Raw genomic sequence first — 12,470 nt, forward strand, 5'->3', positions numbered from 1 at the left:
ATTCGGATGTGTAAAGATTTTTGGAGTAAATGTATGTAAAGTATCTTTAGGTATATTTTTCAAATAACAGACACAGAGTTTGCTGGTACAGGAAAATGGTAATGATTCTAGCTTAATACTTCAGCATTTTTAAAGATGGAAGCCTGGGTTGGAGTGGCCCTGCCACATGGGAAGATGAATAATAGCTAGAGGTAGTTAGATCCTCTGTGATTCTTTCAGGCACACTAAACAGGCCTCTTTGTAGAGCAATATTTGAACAGTGAGTGTTTTTGCACTTATTTCTAGCTTTGAGTGATTCTGCTGCTTCTAAAACTGGCTGCAACTGGTGAAATCTGTAGAGCAAGTAAGCATTTTTAAGCATCCCCTTCAGCATTTATGTCTTGCAGATAATGTCATTTGTATAGAAGCAAAATATATGAAATGAATTTGAAAACTGAAGCATAACAAACTCAGAGAAGTTTTACAGGGCTATTATACAGCACCAGGATGTCTTTTACTACATTTACATGAAAATACCTCTGTACTTGCAGTGTTCCTCCCGTCAACCAGTAGCTCTGGGCTTTGGGCGCCCTTTTAAGCAAGGTATCTGCTTTGAAAGGAGGACATGCAAATGTTGCTTGGCTGAGCAAATCAAAGTACTTCATAATAAAGTTAGCTTTAATTCAACAATACATTATTGCAGAACGCAGTGGGTTTTTTTCTGTCCTGACTCCTTGTCAGCACATTTAGTAGCCCAGACCTGCAGTTTGTGACCTATTCTGTGAAGTCAAAGTAGAGGCTGAGCAGTAAGAAGTAAAGGCAATGTAGCGTATGTGTCTAGGTGACCGTATCTGAAAGTGTAAACTGTCTGGGATCAGTTCATAATATTCCAGGTTCCCTCTCAATTTTTAGTTTTTTGGTGGCTCTTTCTTGTAGCATATGTGCTGTAAGCCGTGCTTATTTTTGATGAGTGGGCATAAAGAAATAACTAAGGAGTTAGAAAAATGTTTCAAATAGTGCTTGTCTTCATTGAGCTACATCAGACATTTGAGTCTAATCATATGTAGGAATGCAAAACATTCTGCAGCTTATTTTCACTTTGTCACATTTTGAATATCTTCTTCCTCTTACACATCGAGGAAAGAAGAACAGAAATAACTCTTTTGATGAGCTACTCAGTTTTAACAAAGACTTGAGCGAGTCAGCCACACAGAGCTGGATGGCAGGGGAAACTGAAGGAAATTACTCTTAACAATCCCTTGTAAGATGAAAAGAATGATGGAAAGGAGCATCTGCCTCTTGCTGGATACTTTATGTGTTCTAAAATCTGTCTTGCAAACTTGCTTTTTCCATTTCTGCAAGTTTTATCCTAGGATTCATAAACGAGGAGTGAACCAGCTTATACGGTAGCTGTAAAGATGAAAGAAGAAAATATCTGGGTTGATCTCTGTTGGCACGTGTTTATACAACGCAATTCAAAGCTTCAAAAAAATTCCATGACAGATTTGACTATATAAATATTTTTTAGTTGCCAGATTTGAAAATGAGGAAAATGCAACAGGTCAAATCCTGAATCGTTAACATAGTTCTTTCAAATGAGCTCCAAATGGGAAAACTTCAGCTTGACCATAAATGGATTGGAATAACCTGCTGTTTTAAATCTCCTTTCCTGTCCTGTGCGCTTTACACAAATCCTAAAAATGTTGCTTAAATAGTCATATTTCCTCTGGAATGATTTGTGCTGGATTACATCAAGCTTTTGAGGAAGAAAAAACCCATAAAACCCCCACACTAGTTCTGTGATGTAGCTGTAATTAGTACAAAGCTGCAGTGTCTCTTCAAGTAAGGTAAGGCTTTTAGTTGCATAAAGTGCATTCTGATATTTCTAATGATGCAGAGACAGGATGCTATGATGTAAGAAAAAGGAAAACCTGTCACAGTGAAAATATAAGTAAATCAGCCAGGCAAGGTCTGTCCTATTTTTGCATTTATTTTTGTCAGCTGTCAGTTTTTAAAGGTGAACTACTCACTGTACTATGTGAAGCTTGCACATTCTGATCCCTTTTGTTAAAATACAAAATCAGTTTCTCAGTATGATATGCTTGAAAAGTGTTTGTGTAGCCTTGGATTACCCTATATATGCTTTTATTTTATGTACACAAGCACTACAAACCAAAGGTTTTAGTTCTGTTGTGTACTTCGAAATAGGTGTTTGTTATTTTTCTTTAATTCATTGTCCTTGGTGAAATAATCTGTGGGGTTTATTTAGGTTTACTTTATACAAGCTTAGGAACAGTTTCATAAGCTTTTAAATTATTAGATTTAGGGGGACAAAAGTATGAATGCATACTTTATACAGTGGAAAAAAGTCAGAAATTGCCATTTTCTTTAGCTTCCTAGGCCATGCCGTTCTCTTGGGTATTTGAGACTTCTATTTCTTTTATAGAATTTCTTCACATTGCATAAGAATTATGGCAATTTTTGGACACTATTTTAGAAACAATCTGCAGAGAAATGTCTCACGTGCTCAGAGACTATTCATCAGTTTTGGAGAGTGTGTTAATTTTATACCTGATCCCCAACACTCAGCAGCATATGGCACAGCTGCCCTGTCACCAGCGGCAGGGTTACTCATACTTACAGCCTCCTACCTTATTTCTGTTAAGTACCCCTTACTTGCACAAGAAGTTCCCTCAAAATTGTTACTGTGAGGAAGTGAATGTCATTAACCTTAATTAAGGTGCTCACAATGACAACAGGAGAGAGAAGACATGGCTGGATAGGGGTATTGCTAACTGAACAAGTAGGTATAATGCTGATTACTTTCTGATTAAATAAAGAAGGGATGTGCAGATGTAGACAAACCACACTAGATGTGTACCACTCTATAGGCTTCTGAATTGCTAGCTCTTGTTCCCTCAGCCTTCTGTGTTTCCTACTATACCTGGGACAGCTTCCTGCTTATCTGAATAGGGCTGGGGAAAGGAGATTGACTGTGCCACCTCAAAGGAGACTGACATGCCCTCAGTAAAGTGTTCCTGGCTGTAACACTCGGAATGGTATTTCACAAGAACCAGCTATGACCTAGAGTCAAATTCCGTGGCAGCAAGATCCTTTGCCTACCCTTCGCCCTGCCCCAGTTCTGCAGGTCTAAAACTGGACAGTGAACTACTGAAGTGGATATAGTCCTTCCCATGAACTTACCAGGTTTTGAATCCGGTGTGATGACATTTTAGTGAAAATTTTAAACAGTTGCTGCTGAAGTTAAGTTATGGATTGGAAAGGCAAATCCCCACTCAGTTTTCATTGCTATTTTACTTCTCAGTTGAAGACGACTACCTCTGTGAGTAAGGCAGTACTCACCAAAACCAGGGAAGCCAATATCCTGAAGTTTTATAGCTGGTATCCTGTCTTTCTAAAGAAAGAAAACAACATCAGTTTATAATATCACAATCTGAGGATAAAGAACTTAGGGGAACATATTGCTTGAGTGAATCATAGAATCACAGAATAGTTAGGGTTGGAAAGGAAGACCAATGACTCGTAATTCTTATTGAAATTTTTCTTGATGTTTCAGAAACACCTGCTAAAAATGATGATGTGCAGCAGATACCTAATAATAGCATCAGGTATTTAGATATAATATGAATATCTCTCTCTGAAAACAGGTGGTGCTTCTGTCATGGCAGCTTCTGGGTCTTTGAAAGTGCATAGAGGGCACAGTCTCCAAGCTGGTAAGTATGAGTGATTATGAAGTATGTGTGTGCATGCAAATTTAAGCTAAATTAAACTTAAATTATTTTAAACTTAAAAAAATGTTAAAGGTAACGTGTGACTTGATTCCCTATTGTAAGACTTGCATATTTCTTTGGGTTTTTTGCTTTGCAGGGGTTTTGTTAGAAAGGCATTGACAGATGGGATAAGTTTAGAAGAGGCAGTGACAGATGAGATAAGTGTCAGAGCATAGGCAGTAATCTTATTCACAGCAGTTAAATCCTGCCAGCTCTTTAACAAAGGACACCCACCAGAAAGATCTCACCTCATGCCATGAGAAATCCTGTACCCTAGCAATGACATGGTGGGAAAGAAACCCCACCACATTTAAAGATACTTCTTTGTGACAATGGAGAAAAGCCCAACACCAGCAGATAAATTTATGAGTGCTTATAATTCAAAATAAATCCAAACATGTTCATTCTGTGGATGTAGCATTTTTGCTTGCCTTGCTTGAACTTGGTTGGAGACTGAGATCTTGAGAGGACCATGGGCATCTTTTTTCAGCTTAGTGCTCTCGAAGGATGGATGATGTTGTGCAGCATGGCCTCTTACAAAATGCTGATTTGCACTTGGAAAGCAAAGTTATATTTGGAAGGGCTAGTTTAATCATTTTCTACACAGCTTTGTCAGAAATCAAGAAGTTATCCATCATGCTGGAGGTGGAATTTTAACAAGAGTCTTCCAGATGCTCTTGAGATCACCCACTCACTTCTCCCTGATTCATGCATTCAAGACAGCTTTGCTCCCAATTTGATGTACAGAAAACGCACTGTTGACTTCAGTGGCCTTCAGTGTGAATACATGTATAAATGACCTAATGTTTCTTTCCTTGTTACACTCATTAGAAAATGCTGGCATCACCACTACAGAAAAGTCAACACTAGCCACTGTTTATACTTTCTAAGATTATTCAGATTAGAACGTTACAAGTCAAAACTAGAAAACCATATGCTTGTTTACAATTTGCAAATTCCTAAGTCCAAAACCATTGACAGTGTTCCTGCATTCTAGGTCCTAAAGGTGGCTATGAGATGCTAACACTTCCTTCAGAACCTGGAACTCCTACTAGCCTTGAGGAACTAGGTGAGTACAGATCTTTGCAGCCAGTTGCATCAGGGGACACTGTTGCTTTTTCCTTTCCCTTTTTTGTTGTGATCTCTTCTAAATGTTTATTTTTGAAGTGTTGCCCTTTGAATATGTCAGCTTTACAGGCGTGCTCACACAGGCACACACACGCATACTAATCCTGGGGCTGTGCTATGGCATTGGCTTTCTTCCTGCATCATTTATTGCACATTTCTGAGGATGGTGCCTACATAGGGTAGAAAATGTGAATAACTAACAGTTGCTGAAAGAAAGGCTGAAACACCAGTTTCAAAATTAATTTACTTCTTCCCTCCCATATTATACTATCTTTTCCTTTCTTTTCCCTCTGATTTCAGTGCCACTGCATTTTCTTTTTCTCTTCTCCTGTTACTTGTTTAACTATCTATTTTTCTTTCTACCTTTTACCTCTTTCCTTTTAAGCAATCCTGATATTCTGCCAATTCTTTCAGAATGTTGTAAACATGCACTTGGTCTGTTTTACTCTCAAGTTCTTCGTCTGTAATGATCTCAAATACTGGTCCTCTGATCCCTCTTGTAAACATCTTCTACCTGCGTCCACCCAGAACAGACTGCTGAAAGCACTTTGTCCATGGCACTCGGTGTGACTTGATTTCTTAGTAGGAGATTTTGACTGTCTTGTACTTTTCAAATAAACCTTTAACTTCAAACAAATATAAGCCATTTTTTTGTTTGTCTAATGACATTTGGTGGATTCTTTCTTTTGTGTGTGTGTGGGTTTTTTAGTGAAGGAAAAAATGAAAATCTGAGTATTTCTATGTTCACAAAGAAAGCACATTTCCTATTAAGTCACTACTGACTACACAAAAGAAGACTTTCCTTTCCTTCCATTCCAGCTTGTCCAACTTTGTTCTTGGTTTGTTGGACTTGGTGGTTGGGATTTTTTTAGTTTGCTTGCTTGTTTTCCTTTGAGGGTTTTCTGTTCCATGTGTTTCTTGTGCTTTTCTTGCATGAAGCTCTACCAATTAATATGTTATTCTCCATGTGCATTTTTTTTAGTTCTTAGGAGCATCACTTGCCTTGTCTGCATCAGGTATGACATCCAGCTTCCTGAAACCTTTCAACTAGTTAGCTCTATAGAGAAGTTTGCTAGTTTTTTGTACTAGCTAACATTAAGGACACTTCACTTAACTCCTGCTGTATAACTTTAATGGCATATAGAAAGACTTCAAAAGTTACCTTTTCCTTCGTGACTGTTCATGACTCTGTATCAGTCCTTAAGATTGTCATTTGCTTACTACTTTAACAGTTGCTGGGGAGGGACTCTTCATTAGGGACTCTAGTGACAGGACAAGGGGTAACAGGTTAAAACTGAAACAGGGGAAGTTTAGATTGGATATAAGGAGGAAGTTCTTTACTGTGAGGGTGGTGACGCTCTGAAATGGGTTGCCCAGGGAAGCTGTGAATGCTCCATCCCTGGTGGTGTTCAAGGCCAGGTTGGACAGAGCCTTGGGTGACATGGTTTAGTGTGAGGTGTCTCTGCCCATGGCAGGGGGGTTGGAACTGGATGATCTTAAGGTCCTTTCCAACCCTAACTATTCTATGATTCTAATTTGGGGTGTAGGTTTTCAATGCTGTGGTTCTGCTGAATCCCTTTTGGCACAGTCAGGCCAAATTCCTTTGAAATACTTTAGACAGAATAATTGAGAACTTTTTCTGAGAATTATGTTTGATGACAATATAGACATTTCTTCTGTGTTGTGTCTTCCCACCCTGGCCTGCCCTCCCCCTTCCCCTCTTCATTCTGTTCTTAACATCTGGCTTTGGAACAACAACTCAAAGCCTGACTGTCAGAAAAATAATTGGTTACTTCATGGATGTTCCTATGTTTTCTTTATGAAAATCTGTCAGAAAATTTGCCAACTTTCTATGCTTTTAAAATTTTGGCTGTATAGTAAATGCTTTGATTTAAATAGCGTAAGTCTGGAGAGATTCTATTATCCTGGAAACTGCTGTAGCCTCTGACAACTCTTCCTGTTGCCCAATCTTGTACAAGCTATCTATCTCTGCTCTTCGTAATACAGTCCAAGAAAAAGAAAAAATTCCCTTTAATGGTTATTCACATCTGCTGTTGGTTGGATATAAGAAGACATTCTTTCCTGTGCTGAAATTGATGCAATTTTTCCTCTGCACTCTTCTGTCTCAAATTAATTTAACATCAGGAAGTGTTTTCAGGTTAAGAGCTTCCATTGGACTGGACAGGCAGGCGATTAAGAGCCTGCTTAGTAGGACAATGAGAATGCAACTCAAAGCCTTGTCCAAGCCCAGAAGGAATACAGGTTTTTATTTGGGTCTCCTGTAGCCCAGGTAATTCTGGGAAGTCCCTTGGTATTCATGGACTGAAAAACTGCATGTAAGTGCCTGACACCCAGAAAGGATTGAAAGCTGGATGGCCCGTTTGGTCAGTGAATGGAGCATTAACCTTCTACCTCCTCTCTTAGTTTCACGTTAGATGAGATTACAGTAATTGAAAGAAGGGCTAGAAGAGGTCTTGAGAATTCATTCAGTACACAAGAGAGTTGTGTTATGTCAGAATGACTTTATAGAGACCTATTTCTTGTTTCCTGTTTCCTGGTAAGTGCTAATCCATTTCTGTTTTGAAATGTCTAGAAATACTTCAGCCTCTGAGGGATTTCCTCTTGCATTCTTGTGATCTTTACTGGTAGAAAGGTTTTCCACTGTCTAATCTACCTTATTCCTGTAATTAAACTCTTTTATTACTTGGTCTGTCTTCACAGGAATCATTCCTACCTTTTTTAGCTCAGTACAGGGGATCTGTCAATGTTCTCTCCTCAAGCTTGCCTTCCCCTTCCTTGCAACAGTTCTTCAGTCCCTGTTCTCAGAGCATACTGTCTGAACTTCCGATTTTGGTTGCTCTCTTGCAGGTAATACAATAGGTTACATCTTTCCACAAAAGATGCTTCATATAAGGCTTTACTAACCTGAATTAAAGTTGAAAGCCTTGTGAAGTAGAGTTGCATACATTGCTTCTGTATAGTTTGCTTTCTGTCACAACATAATAACAATAGTGGCTGTGGTCTGTGGTCTTTCACATAGATCCTGACTTGATCAGTCTCTCAGGATCTTTTCAGGTAGAAACGTTAGTCTTCCATGTCCCATTTATGACAGAAATGTACTGTTTGGCAAGCTGAGTTGTTGCTGCTGAATGATAGCTTTTGGAACATTTGATGGAACAGTGTGTTTTTATGAAATGGATAATTGGTCGTTGCGAACACTGGCTATAATAACATGTTACTTGTTTTAGAAGGGGCAGTAGGTTATTCAGCTGATGTCCCTACATCAGATCGACCCCACAGCGAGGCAGCCACCTATGTTAATATTCCTGTCAGCCCCACTTCCAAAAAACAGCTTCATTACATGGAACTGGAACTTCAAGAACATAGCACAAGCATAAGAGGTAAGGAAGCTTATAATACTATATAAACAGCAAGGGATGCAGTAATGCAGAATATATAGGGTATGGAGAATCTGAATTTCTCATCTATTTCTCACCTACCCATAGGCTCTTGCTAACAGAGGAGTTGAACCCTGATATGATTCTGAGGCAGTTCTTGTAATTGCCAACTCTTTTGGAAAAGTTTTTTAAGTTGTGAGGTTCTATAAGACGATGTATCCCTCTGACAGATGCATTGTACATGCACTCCTTCTGAAGCGAACATTTCTGTGTCTGTGCAGCTTGACAGACAGTAATTTGCTTCGTGTTCTCAAGATTTTCATTGCACATATTAGAACTACACTTAATTTTTTTTCTTGATTGGCTTCAGAAACAGGGCTGTGGGTGTAGGTGCACAGGGCTTGCTCCTGAAGATACTGCCTCTGGAGCCATGCAGCAGATGCTTAAGAAAAGAACACAGTGTTCTATCTGCTCTCCATGAGGATGTGTGACAGTGCTGCAGAGAAGCAGCCAGCTCTTAATTTGTCTGTATCTAGGTATTTTACTTCTAATGCTTAACTTGGACAATTAGCACATAAACAGGCAATATAGCTACCATGTGTTGTCATTTAGAGATGCACTTCTCCTTCCAGAAAGCTTGTCTGGTGTCCTCAAAGTTCATTCTTTGGTGGGTTGATGATTGAAGGGAAGCCAGGGTCAGTCGCTGGTACCCTGAAGACATCTAGTTGGAGGGCTATAAAAGCGTTATATAGCAAGGAACAGCATGCATCTGAGTTCATTGGCTGTTTTCCCCCAAAATTAAATCCCCTTGGGGTACACATCAGACTTCCCCATCTTCCCACATCACCCACCAAGTATATCCAGGTCCCTGAGCAAAAGCAATCCCAGAAGTGGGCCTTTACCTGAAGCAGGAATAACCCAGACTGTCTTTCCCAGCAAATTCTTTATGTGCACCACAGGGACTTTATCCCCCTCTACAGTATTTAAAAGGATCTGACATTTAATTGCTCACCTTTGGTATTGACGAGTTCCTATGTACAGTTTATAGCTACTGAGATTTTAATTGTCACACTTTTAATTTCAGCAATTTTATTAGCTTTTAAATGCAGCACTTTTCCGTTATTTTTTTTGTTTATATGATTTTAGTTAAGTAATTCTAAGCTTTTCCCAGAATTTAGTGTAGGTCTCTGTACAACAACCCGTTGAGTTATGAAAGTGATGTTTTATTTTCATTTTAAAGACAGAGAAACAAGGCATTAAGAATGAAGAGACAAATTCCATACATTGACATAAACTTCCCTAAATGGCAACTACTCTCCTAAGCTTAACTTGTATCACTTCAAAGGTGCCTTTAATAACCATAAATACTTTATGTTTTCATACTAAATTTTTTCCAGCCTCTGGCGTTGTGTGTCTGTGCCTATGTAGAATTGTTTTACTCCAGAACAGACTAAGCAACTTTTATTTCCCTTATTGCCAGTTATTAAATGAAATTGTCATTCTGTCTGAGGCTGAAATGGTTGATCTTAAGACATTCACATGCCTAATCCAGGCAAAGAAGAATCTTTGCCAACTGCACTACCAAAGGTGTTTTCTAATACTAGGAGTTTATTTATGGACTAGTATCTGGCTGATGAAGGCTCTGGGTCAGTTCTACCCAGGAATATGCGAGGGGTATCGTGTCTTACAGGGTTTCATTTGGTATTTCAGGGAGTGGATCATCCCGGTATGCACAGATTGACATTGCAGCCACCGAGACAGCCCACAAGGTGGGAACACAGCACGCTCAGTGCCGGGAGGAACGCTTGCAGGAGCTAGAGCAGAAGAAGAAAGGGGCTCAGCAGTGACCTGTCTAGGAAAGGACTTTTTGCTCACCCTAAACTGGTACTAATTTATCTTCCAAAAGATTCACATTTATTGTAAAAAATACTTGTACAAAATGCTGCCATTGCTTATTGCATTTATACCAGATTCATTCCAATATCTTGATTCCTAATTGGAAAGCTGGTAGCATGAAGCAGGTGTGTGGTCTTTCTTTTTGTTTTAATTTGGTTACAAAGTCCAGATTGTTATTTTTTTTTTCATATGCAGTGACAGATGTAAATTACCTTTTTCTATAATTCTAAAGTCCTGGAGAATCTGGAACCAATTCCAGTGTTCATTAAATGGTGGCATTTTCTTTAAAACTAAAGAACTTGAATGTGTGCAGGTAAGGGAATGTGAGTGTGTGCGTGGTAAGTGCACACATATGTTTTCATGTGTGCATATGTATGTATGTAAGCACACATTACTGATAAAATATATGTATATATTTGAGTGTATAAAATATGTAAAACCGCTATTAATATATTAATGGACTCTTACAAAAGCAAGACAACTCCGTGCCTGATTTTTTGCAGGCACAGTTTTGTTCAATTTACATGCTATTTATGGACACGCTTAACTTTACCTGTTGGTAATTCAGTTTTATACCTCACCAAGAGCTCTGCAGCATTAACTAAAGTTGCTCACGTTTAAAAGTTGCTGTGTCGGGGATGCATATGTGTATGCATACAGACAAGAGCACACACAAACAAGTTATTTAATTTAATTATGTTTATAAACCAAAGCAATGTGAAGGGACATTTTGTGTGCTTCTGTTCTTAAAATACTGTGTCAAAACATAGGCTTTGAATTCATAGTTGCTGAGTACCTACAATTCTAGACAATTTTCCTGGAGCTGAAGGTCTGTATCACTTTGATTATCAGGTCTCATGTTTCTCACCCAGAATATCTCAAAATGAAGGTATTCATTTGGAAAACAGAGTCCTTTATTTGTATCTCTAAAACTATCCCTATGTAAGCCATCATCAAAAGCAAATAATCCACCTTGGGTCTAAAACTTCCACTGAATAATTCTCTGCTGTCCCTAAATAACATAAAATCAGTTCTGTGCAAGAGGATGGTGTCTTCAGAGGTGCTACAGAACTGAGGCACAGCAGGATGTTATGTTGTAATATAGATTTACCCACAAGTCTGTGACATCTTGCTTTTGTACAGTGAAATTATATGATTAAAAAGTTGACTTAGTTTCTTGCGTTGCATTGTCTCTGTAGTTCTTGTGTTCTATGTATTTGTCCTGATACAAGATGCTATTTAAATAAAATGCTATGGCAGAGACACTAGACTAATAAGGCAGTGTACTTATGAAGAAAGCAAAATTTTGGCCTGCAATAACATATCAGCTTTGGCTTCCAGAAGTTATGGAGTATCTTGGGTATTATGATGTTTTGACTGTGTCCTCTTAAAATACAATACCACAGTCCGAGTTTGGTTTTGAGATATGTGTTATAATTTGGTGAGTTTTGTGCCAGCGAGGGTTTCGCTAAATGATTTAGAATGAGAGTGAGGCAGAATTCAACCTAGAAATTTGTTTGAATGTAGCTTCAATAGTAATGTAAAATACCAGAAATCTCTCAAAGAAATAAAAATGTTTTCCAGAGTTGACAATTGCCATTGTCATCTGTCCTGTGCTAAGACCTACTTTTCTATTTATCAGCCCAGTGTATTTCTGAGGGGAAAATAAATACTTCTTATGAGGTTCCCAATTTAAAAGAGTTTTCTGATTTGACAAATGGACAGTGGTGATCTGCTTTGTAAACACATATTCAGTGCAACTGGAATGCCCTGGACATACAGCTCTTTGGGACCAGGTTGATCAAACTGAATTGTTATGCCATTAAGGATCCTCCACTAGATTACTTGCAGGGTTAAATCTCTTGCTTTGTGCCTATTTAATATTTAAAATGAACATAGCTTGCCTGATGCACTGAAACGCAGCATTTTCCATTGTGATACATATGCTACATATAATACATGAAGCTACATAACAAAGCTGCAATATTTCTGTTGTAAAAAATCTATTTACCAGCAAACACCAGGTTCTCTACAAAGGCTGCCTTCCTGTACATTGCTCAAAGTTACACTGAATCCTGGACTTGCAGCACAGGTAAAGATTTGACACAACAGTAAAAGTCATCAGATTGCTGCTGCTGACCTTACACAGGGAGCCCCAGTTTTAAAACTATTTTTTTTCAGGTTGAATTGGGCTGTGAATCTGTGCATGCACATAGTTTTCTGTGCACATTCATTTATGTACATCAAAGTAGCTTCAGCTAGAATTAGCTATGTGGAT

At 38.5% G+C, this 12,470-nt stretch overlaps 1 protein-coding gene across 2 annotated transcripts in view; it reads left to right on the top strand.

Annotated features, from left to right (window-relative positions):
- Positions 1-11,777, top strand: part of DOK7 (docking protein 7) — a 64,928-nt gene extending 53,151 nt beyond the window's left edge. For both annotated transcript variants that reach the window (XM_061376024.1, XM_061376025.1), the window contains exons 9-12: positions 3,648-3,713; positions 4,768-4,839; positions 8,147-8,299; positions 10,007-11,777. In XM_061376024.1, the coding sequence (XP_061232008.1) occupies positions 3,648-3,713; positions 4,768-4,839; positions 8,147-8,299; positions 10,007-10,143 (428 nt within the window). In that variant the 3' untranslated portion in view covers positions 10,144-11,777. The remainder of the gene's footprint in view (positions 1-3,647; positions 3,714-4,767; positions 4,840-8,146; positions 8,300-10,006) is intronic.
- The last annotated feature ends 693 nt before the right edge of the window (positions 11,778-12,470 follow it).

Source organism: Neopsephotus bourkii, unplaced genomic scaffold (genome assembly GCF_033783945.1).
Source record: "Neopsephotus bourkii isolate Nb327-2 ecotype Australia unplaced genomic scaffold, CSIRO-AGI_Nbou_v1 NB_1686, whole genome shotgun sequence".
In the NCBI taxonomy this organism is placed as follows: Eukaryota; Metazoa; Chordata; class Aves; order Psittaciformes; family Psittacidae; genus Neopsephotus; species Neopsephotus bourkii.